Genomic DNA, 19786 nt, shown 5'->3' with positions numbered 1-19786 from the left:
TCCACAGACTGTCAACATACCCACTGATTGTAATGGGTGTATTCACATGTTAGTGGAAAAATCAGACATGCGCTTCTGTGGTCTGTGATTTGGACCAACCACAACCATTAAAGTCTATGGGTCCATGAAAAACCACTGATGCAACACGGATGGCACCTGTGTTTGCTCTGCTTTTCGCAGACCAAAGGTAGGAGATGCTCTGGGAATTTTCAGCTGCGCAGGGTCTGTGGAATATGGATGACAGGTGGACCAAATGTGGATTCTTCACGGATGGATTTTCCACAGATGTTAAACATAAAAATATAAACCAGGCCTATTTGTCCAGTGGTTAGCACTGGTGCCTTGCAGCGCGTGGGTCCTAGGTTCAAATACAGCCAAGGACAACATCTGCATGGAGTTTGTGTGTTCTCCCTGTGTTTGGGTGGGTGTTCTCCCTGTGTTTGGGTGGGTGTTCTCCCTGTGTTTGGGTGGGTGTTCTCCCTGTGTTTGGGTGGGTGTTCTCCCTGTGTTTGGGTGGGTGTTCTCCCTGTGTTTGGGTGGGTGTTCTCCCAGTGTTTGGGTGGGTGTTCTCCCAGAAATAATAGTACAGAATATACAGTGAGCAATACAGTTTGTGAAGTGCTGCCGAATGTTGGCGCTATAAGTAAAATAAAAAAAACCTGTCCATTACAGCGAAGCGGCAGGTGCTAGCAGATGGTGACAGCCGTTTCACATGACCATCTCTTTGAGCGAAATTGTGGCATGTGCCAAAATGTGCTACTTTTTTCTCACAAGGTTTCTGGCACGAAGGTAATGATAAACTTCCCCCACCCCAATGAGCACCAAGAATATGACCTCAGCCTTTCTGCATGTCCTGGGAACATGAATGTCCTTGGACTGTTGTCTTTCACCATCGAAGAGTGGTCTCATGACCCCTTTAAATAGTATAGACATTTGGAAAGGAGACAGGTGATATTTAAAAATAAAATAAATGGGTTTCTATGTTCTGGTTTGTTAATGTAGCATTTCAAGTCAAAACTGCATCATAAGTGGGGTATGTATAAATATATCTGTACCTCCCAACTGTGGCACATTTTTCAACACTAGGTGCCCAGCTTCACTTTGTGCCCCCAAACATAGTAAGAATGTTCCCTAAGTGCCCCTCAGACTATAATGATGTCTCTTTAGAGCTCACCATGCAGTATGATGCCCCTATGGCTTACATACTCCCCTATCCCACGACAGATGTGCTGTTCTCCCGCCTGCGCTGAGCCTCTGGCATCAGTGGAATGGTGGAGCAGGGAGCTGACTGCTTCTACTTTACAATTGTATTCAGCTGTGTTTGCGTCCTGAGGGCACACATACCGTTAAAGTCGGAATAAGTGGCAGCCGTCCTGGTGCTGCAGGACAGAGGCCGAAACTTGGGATTGTTCCGCTGGATCGGAGACGTCTGGGAGGCATGGGAAGACAGAGTTGTCTTTCTATTACACAACTTGCTTTGGCTTCACAAACTGCATAAAAAAAAACTTAAATGTGTAAAGTCTGCCTAAGGGCCCTTTCACACTTGAGTTGTCCGGATTCGGCGTGTACTCCACTTGCCGGAATTACACGCCGGATCCGGAAAAACGCAAGTGTACTGAAAGCATTTGAAGACTGGATCAGTCTTCAAAATGCGTTCAGTGTTACTATGGCAGCCAGGACGCTATTAAAGTCCTGGTTGCCATAGTAGGAACGGTATACTTACAGTCCGTGCGGCTCTCGGGGCGCTCCAGAATGATGTCAGAGCGCCCCATGCGCATGGATGATGTGTTCCATGTGATCACATGATCCATGCGCTTGGGGCGCCCTGACGTCACTCTGGAGCGCCCGGGGAGCCGCACGGACGGTAAGTATTCTGCTCCCCACTACACTTTACCATGGCTGCCAGGACTTTAGCGTCCCGGCAGCCATGGTAACCACTCTAAAAAAGCTAAACGTCGGATCTGGCAATGCGCCAAAACGACGTTTAGCGTAAGGCCTTTTCTCGGGCCAAAAAATGCTCCGTTCCGGAACTGAAGACATCCTGAATGGATTTCTCTCCATTCAGAATGCATTAGGATAAAACTGATCAGGATTCTTCCGGCATAGAGCCCCAACGACGGAACTCTATGCCGGATCCGGACAACGCAAGTGTGAAAGGGCCCTTAGGCTAGCGCCACACGGCAACATGTGTTGTGCAACATTTTTCATAATGAGAGCTAGTCTATGGTGTCGCATTGCGACATACTGTGACACGACAGTCGTGAATCCAAGATGGATTTTTATGTGACTGTCGTGTTGCAGTGTGACACTATAGATGGTGATGAGTGAATTGAAGTCTACATAGTGGACTTTGATCTGAATTTCAGGATGAATTCGATATTGCTGCAGAGCTGAATGTCCTCATACTTAACCTGAAATAGTGTAAAAAAAATATATACAGGTTCTTCTCAAAAAAATAGCATATTGTGATAAAGTTCATTGTTTTCTGTAATGTACTGATAAACAGTAGACTTTCATATATTTTAGATTCATTACACACCAACTGAAGTAGTTCAAGCCTTTTATTGTTTTAATATTGATGATTTTGGCATACAGCTCATGAAAACCCAAAATTCCTATCTAAAAAAATTTGCATATCATGAAAAGGTTCTCTAAACAAGCTATTAACCTAATCATCTGAATCAACTAATTAACTCTAAACACCTGCAAAAAATTCCTGAGGCTTTTAAAAACTCCCAGCCTGGTTCATTACTCAAAACCGCAATCATGGGTAAGACTGCCGACCTGACTGCTGTCCAGAAGGCCATCATTGACACCCTCAAGCAAGAGGGTAAGACACAAAGAAATTTCTGAACGAATAGGCTGTTCCCAGAGTGCTGTATCAAGGCACCTCTGTGGGAAGGAAAAAGTGTGGCAGAAAACACTGCACAACGAGAAGAGGTGACCGGACCCTGAGGAAGATTGTGGAGAAGGACCGATTCCAGACCTTGGGGGACCTGCGGAAGCAGTGGACTGAGCCACCGTGTACAGGCGTGTGCAGGAAATGGGCTACAGGTGCCGCATTCCCCAGGTCAAGCCACTTTTGAACCAGAAACAGCGGCAGAAGCGCCTGACCTGGGCTACAGAGAAGCAGCACTGGACTGTTGCTCAGTGGTCCAAAGTACTTTTTTCGGATGAAAGCAAATTTTGCATGTCATTCGGAAATCAAGGTGCCAGAGTCTGGAGGAAGACTGGAGAGGGAAATGCCAAAATGCCTGAAGCCCAGTGTCAAGTACCCACAGTCAGTGATGGTCTGGGGTGCCATGTCAGCTGCTGGTGTTGGTCCACTGTGTTTTATCAAGGGCAGGGTCAATGCAGCTAGCTATCAGGAGATTTTGGAGCACTTCATGCTTCCATCTGCTGAAAAGCTTTATGGAGATGAAGATGTCATTTTTCAGCACGACCTGGCACCTGCTCACAGCGCCAAAACCACTGGTAAATGGTTTACTGACCATGGTATTACTGTGCTCCATTGGGCTGCCAACTCTCCTGACCTGAACCCCATAGAGAATCTGTGGGATATTGGGAAGGGAAAGTTGAGAGACTCAAGACCCAACACTCTGGATGAGCTTAAGGCCGCTATCGAAGCATCCTGGGCCTCCATAACACCTCAGCAGTGCCACAGGCTGATTGCCTCCATGCCACGCCGCATTGAAGCAGTCATTTCTGCAAAAGGATTCCCGACCAAGTATTGAGTGCAGAACTGAACATCATTATTTGAAGGTTGACTTTTTTTTGTATTAAAAACACTTTTCTTTTATTGGTCAGATGAAATATGCTAATTTTTTTAGATAGCAATTTTAGGTTTTCATGAGCTGTATGCCAAAATCATCAATATTAAAACAATAAAAGGCTTGAACTACTTCAGTTGTGTGTAATGAATCTAAAATATATGAAAGTCTAATGTTTATCAGTACATTACAGAAAATAATGAACTTTATCACAATATGCTAATTTTTGAAGGACCTGTACCTGATCCATTTGCTCGTGTTGGGCATCTTTTTTTTATTGGGAAGATCTCTACTGAAATTCTATGAGTGGTGATGTATGACTTCACCATGCTGTGTGAGATTTCATGCCATATCTTCAGGAAAGATGGTGGTGCCTGTCATGAGCAAATGAATCAGGTAATTTATTAATTTTTTTATATATTTTTTTAAATTTAACACCGGATTATTGCTATCAGATACTGCGATCATGTATGAACAAAGTATCTGAGGGGTACGAAGACGGGTACTCTGTCATTGCACCCACTACTTACTTAGTCACGAAGAGCATTTCTTTGTAAAATTCGTTCGATGCAGCCAAATCAATTTTTACCGAAGTTCGCTCATCTGTAACCTTAGACCATCATTGTAAAAAATAAATAAAAAAAAAAATGTTGCATGACACTTGTTGCAATGTAGCTGTACCCTACATGTCACGTAGCCCTAGCCTAAAGGGATTGTCCTACTGCCATGTGAGTCTATAGAGGTCACCCGCTCAGGAACCTTCTATTAACCAGTTTGAGTGGCCACATCTTACATGGTTGCCTTTTGATTTGGTCACCAAGTGATGCCACACTTCTGCGGCCTGCAGGTTTGTCACCAACCCATGGAAATTGTCATTAATATCCCCTTCAATTTTTCACATTACTGATGTTGAGGTTTAATCTCGCCTTTACCAATGAAGTGATGTGGAGCTGGTCACATCATCCCTCTGACCGATCAGTCAAGATGGATGCACTGCGTACAGTAGACATTACCCCTGGATTGTGATTTCGGGGGGAACCATTCACCAGGTTGTGATATACACCCAGCTTGGTATGACCACGGTCTCGGATATTTGCGTCGTCTCTGACATAGTCCCTCAGAAGAGTGCCCTGGATGTAAAGCTCCATCTATACAGCGAAACGTGTACAAATACAATACACAGAATGGGAACATGGCAGCTTTATAAACACAGCCGCAGACAGAGTCATAAAAGGTGATCGAAATCCAAGTGGATAAAGGCCTGCTCCGAAAATAGCCCTGAGTCTTAACCCCTATTTGTCCATATGATACTTGTGTCTGGAAAAAACAGGTTCACTGAAACGAAGAAATATTGCAGAATTTATATAATGACCATAGAAAGTTCCGTGCGGCCTCCGGCCTACACAGCGTATTTGGTGTTTGACTCTCCAACCCAATTCATTCTTTGCGTTGCTATATAATCTACCGAGCCGCTGTTTAACATTTGCTGTAGAACGTGTTACATGACAGGACGCCGGCTTTGATTGTATGCCATATGAAGTGGTTATATATTAACGCACCTGGGTTTTGTCTGAGGACGAGGGCCTGTTTATGATGCTTGCTATGAGCCTGGATAATGTCTACTTGCTGCTAATGAAGCTTCTCATCGTTAACCTGTAGCACAGAAAATCAGACAGTTCCCACATTTTGAAAATGATGGCCCAAAAGAAATCAGGATTTGACACCTGCTTGTCATAAGCAGGAGGCGGCAGACTGGACAAAACGTCCCATTTCATGGATGAATTAATCTAGGACATAAGGCAACTCTTGAAAACAATGTAGGTCACCTTCCGGGAAGACTTTGGAACGACTATTAGGACTGCCGTTACAGTTCCCGTCAGAGCAGTGGACATATTACCTCATAAGGCCTCATTCAGATGACCGTAACACCCAAACTTCCCACAGTACCATCGGGTCTATGATGATCTAAGGTTCAGCCGAGGGTGGTCCAGTTGTTGCGTCCATATTTCAGCTGTCTGAGTGAGGACTAATGGCCATCTAGGTGCCCGGGAATTGCTTGTCACACTGCAAATTATTGTGTACATACATATGATAAATGGAAAATAATGTAAAATACATTGGGGCATATTCACACTGCAAATATTTTTGTACATAGAAAGATCTGCTTCTTGTACGTAACCTTCTCTAAATTATCTCACTTAAAGGGGTTTTGCCACTTCAGCAAATAGCATTTATTATGCAGAGAAAGTTTCCATGGTTACGACCACCCTGCAATCCAGCAGCGGTGGTCATGCTTGTACACTATAGGAAAAAGCACCGTCATACGTGAGCTCCCACGGTCTCGGCCACCAGAGAGGCTGACATTTTTTATGATGGATTGCAGGGTGGTTGTAACTAAGTGCCTTGTATTAACTTTCTCTACATGATAAATGGATGTGGACAGCACACATATAACATTCGTGTGCTTTCCACCTTTTTTTTTTTTTTTGCGGCCCTATAGAAATGAATGGGTCCGCGTTTGATTCGTAAAAAATGCAAACCGAAAATACGTCCGTGTGCATACATATGTACATGGCTCTCAGTCACTGATAGTTAATGGGGTTGTCACTTCAGCAAGTGGCATTTATCATGTAGAGAAAGTTAATACAAGTCACTGATGTATTGTGATTGTCTATATTGCTTCCTTTGCTGGCTGGATTCATTTTTCCATCACATTATACGCTGCTCGTTTCCATGGTTACAACAACCCTGCAATCCTTCAGTGGTGCTGGTACTTGCACACTATAAGAAAAAGTGCTGGTGTCCGGGACCGTGGGAGAGCACGAAAGCTGGTACTTTTTTCTATAGTGTACAAGCACGGCCATGCTGCAGGGTGGTCGTAACCATGGAAACTTTCTCTGCATAATAAATGCTATTTGCTGAAGTGGCAAAACCCCTTTAACGGTCAGATTTCTCCAGCTGGCAGAACAAAGGATAGGGCATATTAAGGTCCAGCATGCCACAGTTTTGTCGCTTAGCACACCCCCAAAAACTATATGCCAGACCAGAATATACGAGAGTGTGCAATACACAGACCCGGGCTGGCCAAATAACCAGTTATAATCTACAGGTCAACCAACAGATCACAATGACAAACCTTTAATTCAAGGACTTCCTTAAAGGGGTTGTCCCAACATTAAATATGATATTCAAGTACAAATCATATAACATAGCATTTGTCATGTACATGCTGTTAAAGGGGTTCAGTACCGTTATCTTACAGATGATCTATCCTTTGGATAGATCATCAGCATCTGATCAGCGGGCGTCAAAGACCCGGGACCCCCACGATCAGTTGTTTGAGAAGGCAGTAACACCTGACCTTCTCGCTGTCTCCCACAGGCCAGTGCCATCATGACTATGGACATGGCCTGGGTGCGGCTCAGCCCTATTGAAGTGAATGGCCAGGTGTGAGACCCCCGCCGATCAGATGCTGATGATCTATCCAAAGGATCTGTAAGATAAGGGTATTGAACCCCTTTAGCAGCATGTACATGACAAATGCTATTTTGTGTAGAACCCCTTTAAAAAAACGAATACAGTGCTTTACCTACATAGCATGGCACCACCTAATGACATTAGGGTGCTGCTGGTCAGGCATGTTTGGTCACCCTCCTCACAGCCGGTTATCTGCATAGTGATCAACTCTCTACTGCAGAGCGGCAAATAGAAATAGTTTTCTGTCCTACAGGAGAGGTGAAAAGGGTTTATATTGTCAGCTGCCAGAGGGGAAAGGAGACTGAATTTGTTCAGAACAGCACCACCAAGGACACATGGAAGCAAAAGTGATGGAAAGAGTATTTTATAGTAGAAAAAAATGAATTTTTTTTAATACAGCTATTATGCACACAATCGTATTTTAGTTCCGCGTCCGATACGCATTTTTGCAGGTCGCACATGGACCCATTCATTTCTATTGGTCCGCAAAAAAAGGGGCAGCACACAGATTTCATCCGTGTACTGTTTGCATCCGTATGTCCGTCCCGCAAAATACAGAACATGTCTTCAAAACGGACAAGAATAGCCATTTCTATAAATGGGACTGAGAATAATCCAGATTGCACATGGAAGGTATCTGTATTTTGCGGATCCGTTGTTTGTGGACCGCAAAACGGATACAGTTGCGCACAGGAGGCCTAATCTTTCAGACTTTATGAAAGTGATTCAAGGGATAACCCTGTTAATAATGGTTACATAAAAGTCAGGGTGCATGGGGCTGCATCAATAAGTTAGAATGTCATAGGCCTGGCATCTATAGGGCACTCCACCAACAATTGTGGGTCCTCATGTGTGACAGGCATCTATGGCACCTTTGTGGATAAAGCGCTCCTTAGAGGCAGAAATATTTTTTAGATGGATATGCTGACAATATGTACAACGGTATCATTATCCCATCTAGGGATGAGCGAATTTCATATTTTGAAGTTTGTGTTGTGGAATTTACTGAATTGCGTTATGGATTCCGTTACCACGGACCATAACGCAATTCCATGACGGAATGCCTTTAGAAGCATTCCGTTATTAATTCCGTCATAATAGAAGTCTATGGCCTGCATAACTGATCCGTCCCGTTTACGTTATGTTGGAGTCCTCTCCTGCATAACTTAAACCGGACGGATCCGTTATGCAGGCCATAGACTTCTATTATGACGGAATAAATAACGGAATGCTTCTAAAGGCATTCCATCATGGAATTGCGTTATGCTCCGTGGTAACGGAATCCATAACGCAATTGAGTATATACCACAACACGAACCCGCACACGAACTTCAAAATATGAAATTCGCTCATCCCTAATCCTATCCATAGATGATGAGTATTGACATGGACAATCCTTGGGTCATCTGGAAATTCTGTGCATCTCTAGCAGGTGGTTTCCCCACTCTAACAAATCCGCAGCATAAAAAACTGCAATTTAAAAAAATGGAGTAAAAAAAATGTACAAATTTTCACGACTGTTTAATATCAACATTCACTAATGCCCTTAGAACAAGCAGTTCCCTGAACCTGCATATCCCACCACACACAAATGAGAGAAAAAAACATCTCCTGGCTGCACAGGATGAGCCGGAAGCCTGGAAGATATCTTCTGTTATAATTATCTGACATCTGCTTACACATTGCCCTGTTCTTATTCCTCTCAACCACTAACTCCATTCTGAAGACCAGAAAACAACACTTGTTTGTGGTTGTGAAAGCATTTTCCATCATGTGCGGATGTCCAGACCTTACCTAGAGGAGATGAGATCTAAAAAAAAAAACGTATCTACACTTTAATGAGTAAACATTCAGATTCCTTACTTGGCAGCTAAAAGGTTAAGAGTCTCCACCCTCTGTTCCGCAGACAGTCCATTACTAGACACATTTCATCCTAAGCAGCACTAAAGGTATAGCCATAACCTCCATAAAGAGCTTGGAAAAGCATTAGAAGCTTCTGCACTACTGCCCAGGGAGCCCTTTTACCAGGCGTCTATGGACCGTTGTCTTTGAAATGGGGCTACAGAACTTCATCGTACCATGGATTTTCTATTTAACATGTGAAGTGACCAGCGCTGGTACAGAAAACCTTAGTCGTATGCAGGTAAGGTCCACATTTTCTATAATGTTACAGTCCAGCCTTCAAGAAGCCAATAACTACATCTGAAAAGGGACTGAGAAAAATGTGCTGAATTTTTGAGGAAATATCTGACATGACTTTGCATTTTTGGTTGTTAATAATAGCCGTATAATAATGGTTGTTGTATAATAATTTGGTTGTTAATAATGCACGTGCATTGAGCAGTATGATGATTTGTGGATGAAACGTTTTGGTCCACAATGATGGAGGAAATATTGGATCACTACTTGACCGACTATGATGACATTTACGATTCAGCCCACCCACACAGTGTTGGATCCATGTTTCATAGATGATATTGGAGCACTTCACACATCATTTAGGAGGTCCAGTCTCAACAGCTGGATGTTCATACATTTTCATATTGACCTTCAGGGTCTTCCGGTGGTACACCCTCCAGAAATTGTAGACTTTACAGAAGTAGAAGCTGATGTCTTGGTAGCACAAACCTCACACATATAACTTTGCTGTGATGAGCATTCCTCTCAAGTGGTTGAAGCTGTCAGCCTGGCCCGGAGAGCGAGACCGGTGGCATCTGGCCCATTATACAATGATAAATGTATACATTAGCACTCTATTATAGGAAGGTATGCAGTGTCTATGTTCCCTTCCGGAGAGGACTATTTTCTATCCCTGTGATGAAATATACTTTATGACCAGTTGTATCAGTGAGTGAAGCTCTGTATATCGTTACACGGCCATGCCCAAGAATTGCAGCAATACTGGGCTCCGAACTATAGGACAGTAGCTAAAACTATGGCTGATGAGGAGAAAATAGGATGCAAACATGAAATACGCATACGGCGGCTCCGCAATACATGGGCACCGGCCGTGTGCATCCCGCATCACGGACCCATTCACTTCAATATGTCCGTAATCCGGGAGATACGGAACGGAAGCACTACGGAGTGCTTCCGTGGCCTTTCTGTCCGTGCCTCCGCACCGCAAAAAAGTAGTGCATACACGGACAGATCTGTCTGCGGCCGTCGCACGGATGTTGCCGTGCATGCGGTCCCTAATGCACGGAATGGCCAGCACACGGTCATGTGCATGAGCCCTTAGAAAGAGGTTGTCATGTACTATATGATGACTGATTTCATTTTTTACATTAGTCATGGGAGATCCCCTTTAAAATGCTTCTGCTAACGTGGTTGTGGACACTATGGGGTATCATAACTTTTTGAGTTTTTTGTTTTTTTTCATTAAAGGAGCATAACCTGGAATATACCATGAGCACCACCATAAGTAATGCCACTGATCCTTCCGATGCACTGGTTGTCAAAACACATATTCCGAATTTCCAGGACAGCAACCTTGTATGGACGGATTTCATGACAGACGGACAGTTTGGTCAGTTCCGTTTTGGCATTGGACTAAGCCCAGACCTCAGCTCAAACGTGACTGAGGCTACATCATCTCTCCTGCATATCAGGGCTTCCGAGAAGCTTTTTGTGACTGTGACCGCAGAGACCAACAGGAGTGATGTCCGGCTGGTCATTACATCATGCAAGCTTGTGAGCAAGAAGAACAAGACAAAGTCCTACTTCATCCAGGACGGGTAAGAAACTGACTTTCCTTCTCCGTCCCAAGAGGTATCCGCATCTGTATGTCCATTCAACGGCCCTGCAAAAAAGATAGAATATGTCCTATTTTCTTGTCCATTTTGCGGACAACGGTTGGACATTTCTACAGTAGACTGAAAAAATGGTGGCATGCACACGGCGGGGATCCGTGTTTAGCGGATAGCAAAACGCATAGGGTCATTTGCACGAGGCCTCAAATGGATCGTCCATTTTTTATAATCCCCTTTTGTTAGACGAGGCTCTCAAAATAAGTTAAAGGGGTCTTCCCATAAATAATATTTTACACTTTTCAAACCAGCACCTGGATCTGAATACTTTGGTAATGGCATGTAATTTAACATTTTTAAGATTCAATAAACTCTATCTGTATAGCGCCACCTGCTGTTTGCTCCATCTTTCAACTGCCACCAGCTGCAGCAGAAAGGACACACTCCTAAGAAGATACATGCTCCCTGAGCTGCCAGCATAAATCTAGCAGACCAATGAATGGGGAGATATCTGGATCCACGTGAGGTACAGGGCTGGTTGTAGCTTTTTTTATTTTTTATTTAGGTTTTTTTAATTTTCCATTTATCTAAATCATAACAAGCCATGAGGCAAATATCGGACATAGCCCAATAAATGAAGCAAAGATGTAATAAATGACATTTGGCTAGGTAATTAAGCACAGCGCCCAAAGGGGGCACCCAACAATTATATGTAGAGCAATTAAAAAAACTGAACTCCAAATAGATATCGTAGAGAGATGAAAGAGAGGAGAGGGATAAAAAAAAAAAAAAAAAAGGAGGCGGGGAGAGAGGGAGGTTTTTTTTTTTTTTTTGTATATAGTCCTCATTGGATAACCCCTTTAAACACAGTCTGTCCCACAACTAGGACTCCAAACAGTCACCTGTAATTTGCAGGGGATCCTGTGCCTAAAATCTCCGCCGAAAACGCATTCCCTATTGACTTCAATGGGGAATCCGCATGTTAAAGGGCATCTATCAGCAGGTTTGTCCCTATGACACTGGCTGACCTGTTACATGTGCACTTGGCAGCTGAAGACATCTGTGTTGGTCCCATGTTCATATGAGAAAAATGAAGTTTTAAGATATGCAAATGAGCCTCTAGGAGCAACAGGGGCGTTACTATTAAACACCTGGAGGCTCTGCTCTCTCTGCAACTGACGCACCCTCTGCACTTTGATTGGCAGGACCAGGCAGTGTAAATGTGATCATGCCTGGTCTTGTCAATCCAAAGTGCAGAGAGTGCGGAAGTTGCAGAGAGAGCAGAGCCTCTAGGTGTAATGACAACGCCCCCGTAGCTCCTAGAGACCCATTTGCATATATTAAACATCATTTTTCTCCGCAATGCAGACACATATGAACAGGGCCTTTTCTGGCGAGAATCTCACCTCAGGCGGCAGTTTTCAGTATGTTTTAGGGGGTGGCATCCACACGGCAGTTAACCACTGCTGGATGCCGCCAGTGTTCCCTTTAAGCTGTGCAACAGGTGCCCACTCTCAGGGGGGTGCCAGAAGCAATGAGTGCTTCCATCAATACAGATGAAAGCGGTCATTGCTTGAGCGTTGGGAGCTGTAGTCCTGTCACTCACTGCTCAGCTCCCCGCGCTCCTCACCTCCTTTAGGCCAGAGGTGCACAGAATGGTGAAGTAGGAAGACTTCTCCCTGCTCCACCATTCAGCCTTCAGGCACAGATCGCGCTGCCAGCCTGTGTGGGAGGAGCTTTCATTCTGAGAATCTGCCTAAGCTCCTCCCACACAGGACTGCAGAGCGACCTGTGTCTGCAGGGGAGAGAGGGATGTGAGCATCAGGAACGGGACAAGGTGAATAGGTACTGTGTTTTTTTTTTTAAAAAGACACAGAGGGCATTACTACTACTACTGTGTTTTAAATAAGACACAGAGAGGGCATTACTACTACAAAGGGGGCACAGTGGACACTACTACTACAAAGGGGGCACAGTGGACATTACTACTACAAAGGGTGCACAGTGGGCATTACTACTACAAAGGGTGCACAGTGGGTATTAATACTACAAAGGGGGCACAGAGGGCATTGCTACTATAAAGGGGGCACAGAGGACATTGCTACTATAAAGGGGACACAGAGGGCATTGCTACTATAAAGGGGGCACAGAGGGCTTTACTACAATGAAGGAGGCACAATAGGCATTATTACTATGAAGGGGGCACAAAGGGCATTACTACTGTGAAGGGGGCCCAGAGTGCATTACTGATGTGAAGGGGGCACAAAGAGCATAACTACTGTGATGGGGCATATCTATTATGGGGGCACAGAGTGGGCATTACTACTGTGAAGAGGGCACAATGGGCATTACTACTTTGAAGGGGGCACAGATGTGTCTGTCCCTCTGTGTGTGTGTTCCCATCACCATGCCCACAGTGTTCCTATGTCTTGACGCAGCTGCATCAAGACGTTCTGTGTGGGGCATGAAGAAGAGGAGGAGGCAGCGCCACCAGCATGGAGTCCCGTGGGCGAGGCACTGGGAGGCATATTAAGAACGTAGGTAACACTACCACATGATCTACACTAGTGTTATCTGTGATTTTACATAGGACTGCAGGTAACACTAGCACATATCCAGCACTAGTGTTTTCTGTGGTCTTACATAGGACTGCAGGTAACATTACCACATTATCAGCTCCAGTGCTATCTGTACTTTTACATAGGACTGGAGGTAACATTACCACATTATCAGGACCAGTGCTATCTGTGCTTTTACATAGGACTGGAGGTAACTTCTACTATAGTATCTTTACTCAGAGATTTATCACTGTGTTACATAGGACTGCAGGTGATATCAACAACATTATCTGTGCTTGTACCGCCCCAGATCTGGCAGGACAGTCTCGGAGTTCGGTGGCTACTTGGCTTTCATACTATTTTTTTAATTGGGGGGGCATTTAAATTTTTGCCTCAGGCAACAGAACATGGGATCAACACGGATGTGTTCAGCTGCCAAGTGCACATTAACAGGTCAGCCTGTGTCATAGGGACAAAACTGCTGACAGATGCCCTTTAAACCATACATTGCTTTTTTTCTCCACTTGAGGCCTTAAAAACTGCACTGAGGGAAAAAGAAGAGTCCTGACCATTCTTGACGCAGATTCTGCATGGAGTCCCCATCCACAATTTCCATGAAAAAGAGCAGGAATGAAAATCCTCGCTGAAAGTGTACCAAAAATCGTGGTTAAAAAAATGTGTTAGGGGAAAAAAACGCAAGCAAAAAAAATCTCATGCGGATTCTGCATCAGTTTTTTTTCAGCGCTGTGTCAACATACCCTAATATTCTGGAGAGACATTAAGGTCTTGTCTGTGTAAGGCCTCCTGTGTGCTCCCCATGGCCGTGCTTCGGCCTGCAAAATGCACAAACACCAACCGTGGGGCATCAGCAGTAGATCGCGGACCCATTCACTTTAATGGGTCCGCAATCCGCCTGTTCCTCAAAAAGATAAGACATGTTCTAACTCCGTAGTACTTCCGTAGGGTTCCGTTCCGCATCTCTGGATTTGCAGAACAATTCAAGTGAATGGGTCCGCATCCGTGATGCGGAATGCCCACGGAATGTCGCCCGTGTATGTGCAAGGCGGAGTTCACACATCAGTTGTTTGATCAGTTATTTCCATCAGTTATTGAAAGCAAAAACCATTAGTGAAGCCTTCAGAGATAAGGTATAACAGAAAAATCGGCTCCCGTTCTGTGTTTCTGACCCGCACCTGGTTTTGGCTGACAACCACTGATGGAAATAACTGAGCACATAACTGAAGTGTGAACTCAGCCTAACATGTCATGGGATTTGTAAGTGAGGTAGTGGAATCAGTGCTGCTATCTCCTCTGCTGGAATTCAACCATTTGTTAAACGATTGCATCCGAAACACTTATTTTGCGTAGATTTCTCAATAAGAAGAAAGAATATAAAGAAAATCCGTCATATCTCAAACATGTCTATTACAGGAAATTCTTGCATTCCTCATAAAACAACAATTCTGGAGAATGTTTTCTTATAACTGTGTTTTGTACTGTTCCTTTTTTATTCCACCTGGAAATGTATATCTAGATTATAGAGTGGGTGTTTTAATACCGCTTGTCAATGGGGAGTGTCCCTAACCGTGACAACACTGCCAGAGAGGACACACCCATGCAATTCATTCATACATTTCCAGGAGGCCAGGATAGCTAATAGGTCATTTTTGCAAAAAAAAAAAAAAAAATCTAAATCCTTTCAATCTAATTCCAGGTGTTTAGATAACAAAATGGTCGAGAATATCTCAAGGGAAGACACGAAGATGGTCTTCACACTGCATCTCTCAGGAGTAGCTCAGCTTTCTGGTCCCTCCATGGTAGGTGTGACTCTGGTACTTTCCAGGTTATAGGACTGAGGAAATCTCTTGGGCCATAGTACAAAACTACCGGTATGTAGCCAACTACAGGGACACAGGTCTCAGAGGGCCCCATAGAAAACTTGATATGGGCCCCCCACCCAGATTCACTGAACACGTGCGTCAAGCACTCGTAGCCAAGGTGAAAAGCAAAATGCAACACCCCAGATTTCTGATAAATTTACCCTTTTTTTTTTTTTTTTTTTAAATAATAAAAGGGTCATCCCATGAAAAATATTCTACAGTTTTCAAACCAGCACCTGAATCTAAATACTTTTGTAATTGCATGTAATGAAAAATGTAGTATAGCCGTGAGCTACTCAAGAAAATCTATCTGTATAGCGCCACCTGCTGTTTGTTCTTTTTTTTATTTCTCTATCTCACTGAGGAGGACGCACATGCTCAGTTCCATCCTTCAAATGCCTCCTGAGCTGTGATAGGGAGAGCTGAGACCCCCTCCCCCCCCCTTAGCTGCAGCAGAAAGGACACACCCTGGGGCTGACAGCTTGATCCAGAAGAGCATTTACATGACACAACTCTCAAAAATACATTGATAAATATCATACAGCCCTATGGAAGCTGCAAAAATCTATTTGCACTGAGCTCCACCAAGTGGCGGCTGCATGTAAATGCAGTGTTTTCATGTCAGGAACATCAGGAGCCCCATAGGAATCACGTAGTCTGCCTTCATGAAAGGAACGCCACTGGCCAAACTTTGCGACATTTTGGTCTCTTTCACACGGACGTCATGTTTTTGGCCCGGATAAGATGTGGGTGTGTTGTGGGAAGTGCAAAACATTTTAATGCGTTTTGCACGCGCGTGAGAAAAATCGGCATGTTTGGTACCCAAACCCAGACTTCTTCACAGAAGTTCGCGTTTGGGTTAGGTGTTGTGTAGATCGTATTATTTTCCCTTATAACATGGTTATAAAGGGAAAATAATAGCATTCTGAATACAGAATGCATAGTAAAATAGGGCTGGACGGGGTTAAAAAAAAAAAAAAAAAATTAAACTCACCTTAATCTACTTGTTCGTGCAGCCCGGCTTCTCTTCTTTCTTCAGGACCTGTGTAAAGGACCTTTGATGACATCACTGCGCTCATCACATGATCCATCACCTTGGTGATGAATTATGTGACGGACCATGTGATGAGCGCAGTGACGTCACCACAGGTCCTTTTCCTCCTGCACAGCAAAGAAGAAGAAAGAAGAGAAGCCGGGCTGCGCGAACAAGTGGATTAAGGCGAGTTAAATTATTTATTTATTTTAACCCCTCCAGTGCTATTGTACTATGCATTCTGTATTAAGAATGCTATTATTTTCCCTTATAACCATGTTATAAGGGAAAATAATAATGGTCGGGTCCCCATCCCGATCATCTCCTAGCAACCATGGGTGAAAACCACACCGCATCCGCACTTCCTTGCGGATGCGGTGTGCGATTTTCACGCAGCCCCATTCACTTCTATGGGGCCTGCGTTGCGTAAAAAATCCACACAAAATAGAGCATGCTGCGATTTTCACGCGACGCACAAGTAATGCGTGAAAATCACCGCTCATGTGCACAGCCCCATACAAATGAATAGGTCCGGACTCAGTGCGGGTGCAATGCGTTCACCTCACGCATTGCACCCGTGCGGAAAACTCGCCCATGTGAAGGGGGCCTTATAGTTCTGGTATGTGGTTTTTGCATGATGTGACATAACAGTGCAGAGTTATCAAACGGTCTGAAAGTAAAACGGTGTGTTGCCCATGGCAACCAATCACAGCGCAGCTTTCATTTCACATTCTGCTCTTGAACAATGAAAGCTGCGCTGCAATTGCTTGCTATGGCCAACAGGCAGTTTTCATACATCTGCCCCCAGGCCTCTGTCATGTTTTCAGCATCCATAGTGTCTTCTTTCCTCCATTAGGTGTTTATAAGCTGTGAAGTAAAGCTCTGCCTGGATTCTAACCACTCAGGGGCCTGCGCTTCTTACTGTCCTGTACAGTTCTCTGAACAACCCATAGGATCCCTGCTGGAAACGAGAACCTACCATATCTTCGCCAAACCAGTCTATGTGACTCAGAAGACAAGGAAAAAAGGCAAGTATCACCTACACTAGGTTAGCTTGGAGCCAGGTCATCTGAGACAGACTGGTTGCTAAGGACTTTGCTACTGGACTGAGGGTGGTTGCCGGGCATTGTAACCATAGTAACCAAAGTGTTTGAAATAACACTAAGATGGATTGGCACGGTCCTGACAACAGAAAAGCAGTTCGAAAGATCAGTGTCAATTAGAGGACATCTGTCAGCAGATTTGTACCTCTGAAACTGGCCGACCTGTTACAGCTGAAGGCATCTGTGTTTGTCCCATGTTCATGTGTGCCCGCATTGCTGGGAAACATGACATTTTAATATATGCAAATGAGCCTCTAGGAGCAACGGGGGCGTTGCCGTTACACCTAGATGCACTCTGACAGGGCCAGCAGTTGCAGAGAGAGCAGAGCCTCTAGGTGTAACTGCAACGCCCCCGTTGCTCCTAGAGGCTCATTTGCATATATATTAAAATGTCATGTTTCCCAGCAATGCAGGCACATATGAACATTGGACCAACACAGATGTCTTCAGCTGCCAAGTGCACATGTAACAGGTCAGCCAGTGTCATAGGTACAAGTCTGCTGACAGATGCACTTTAAGGGTCCATTCACACGTCTGCAAGTGTCTTGCAGTCCGCAAATTGCGGATCCGCAAAACACGGACACCGGCCATGTGCGTTTCCACATTTTCTGCTGTATAGAAATGTCTTATCTTGTCTGTGTCTACGAGGAGGAGCCAGCGACCACTGTCCCAGCCATTACCCTGGTATGATAGGCTTTACTAGAAATACCAATACTTTTGTTATATATATAAATAATTCGATCCATGCAGGTGTAGATTTATTGGTGAGGATGTATTTCCCTAGGTATTACGGTACTTTAGCGTTCATTGGTCTTATCCCGTACATAGTGCTTTTTTTTGCTCTTAGACAATCAATAGACAATTGTGGTTTTGGTGGCTCCGTTTATTAGATCTCTCTACAGGTGCCGGTAACTATTATATACATTGTAGAAAAATGTCTTGTAATTTTATTAGTGTTATTTGAATAAACATTATATTTTAATGGGAATTTAGTTTACTAGTTTTTTGTGGTGTACAGATATTAGTAATAGAGAGTCCCGGTTATTGTATATAGTAGATTTAGACCCAATGGTGAGATATGTTCTATTTTTTGTGGAACGGAAGTGCGGATGCGGACAGCACACTGTGTGCTGTCTGCATCTTTTCCGGCACCATTAAAAAAAATTATGAGTCCGTTTCCGCAACGTTGCGGAACGGATCCATTTTGCGGACGTGTGAATGGAGCCTTAAAGTGAACCTGTCACCTCCCAAAACCATCCCAAGCCGCCATCAGTACCTGCGTGTAGCCAGCAGCAAAAGTACTGAAAGCGTTGTTTTATTCCCTGCCCGGCACGCTTCTCCACACATGCTAGAAGTCAAGGGAGCAGCGGCCTCCTTGCTTCAAGTCACGGTAACCACGTCCCCTTCCCGGCCCCTTCGCTGTGACCGACAGCGCTTATGCACGACAGTTCGGCTGCCTTTGCCGAACAGCCGGCTGTCAGTCACAGTCAAGGGGCCGGGAAGGGGATGTGGTTACCGTGACTTGAAGCAAGGAGGCCGCTGCTCCCTTGACTTCAAGCATGTGCGGAGAAGCACACCGGGCAGGGGATAAAACAACATTTTCAGTGCTTTTGCTGCATCTGCCTTCAGGAAGAAAGGCATCATCAGAAACACGCTGCTGGCTACTCGCAGGTACTGCTGGCGGCTTGGGATCGTTTTGGGAGGTGACAGGTTCCCTTTAAGGGGTATTCCAGCCTGACCTGTTCCATTCATTTCCAGGGGAGTAAACTGCGTCATACGTGGCCCATGTTCTCATGATCAGTGGGGATCCCAGTGGTAGGACGCCCACTGATCCAATAGTTATCCACTATCCTGTGGTTAAGGGATAACGTAAAATAACTGTAATACCCGTTTAAATGGAGCTGAGCTACAATGCTGCAATACTTGATTACTGAGGGATGTTTTAGAAGCCGCCATGTTTCCTCATCTCCTACAACCCTCATACATTAGTAACTAGGTAGAGGAATACTGTATTTGTACATCATGTTATAACTAAGATATGGAATGTCTCACCATATCCCTTTTTCTGTCCATCAGCCACCACAAACTATGCGGCAGTGGTGATCGGCATGGTTCTCGGTGGCACCGTTTTGGCTGTGGTGCTTTTGCTTGTGAGAAAATCGTTTTCTGGTTTGCGCCGGAGGAACATCCTAATGGATCTGTGACCAAGATGGTGG

The 19786-nt window shown here is 44.5% G+C and overlaps 1 protein-coding gene across 1 annotated transcript; it reads left to right on the top strand.

Annotated features, from left to right (window-relative positions):
* Window positions 1-8993: 8993 nt before the first annotated feature.
* On the top strand, window positions 8994-19774 carry LOC122920503. The gene is made up of 5 exons (XM_044270042.1): window positions 8994-9390; window positions 10635-10984; window positions 15269-15371; window positions 17324-17495; window positions 19647-19774. Exons 1-5 carry the CDS (start codon window positions 9301-9303, stop codon window positions 19772-19774), a joined length of 843 nt encoding a protein of 280 aa, XP_044125977.1. The 5' UTR covers window positions 8994-9300.
* Window positions 19775-19786: the final 12 nt, after the last annotated feature.

This window comes from Bufo gargarizans, chromosome 10 (genome assembly GCF_014858855.1).
Source record: "Bufo gargarizans isolate SCDJY-AF-19 chromosome 10, ASM1485885v1, whole genome shotgun sequence".
NCBI classification, from domain to species: domain Eukaryota; kingdom Metazoa; phylum Chordata; class Amphibia; order Anura; family Bufonidae; genus Bufo; species Bufo gargarizans.
The sequence above is the reverse complement of the archived record's forward strand: the minus strand, read 5'-3'. Positions and strand labels throughout refer to the sequence as shown.

Excerpts from the sequence above, each read along its gene's own strand:
- LOC122920503 (XM_044270042.1), top strand. The coding sequence starts at position 9,301 with ATGGGGCTACAGAACTTCATCGTACCATGGATTTTCTATTTAACATGT. Across the intron at positions 9,391-10,634 it reads AAAACCTTAGTCGTATGCAG|GAGCATAACCTGGAATATAC; the intron begins GTAAGGTCCACA and ends TTTTCATTAAAG. Across the intron at positions 10,985-15,268 it reads TCCTACTTCATCCAGGACGG|GTGTTTAGATAACAAAATGG; the intron begins GTAAGAAACTGA and ends ATCTAATTCCAG.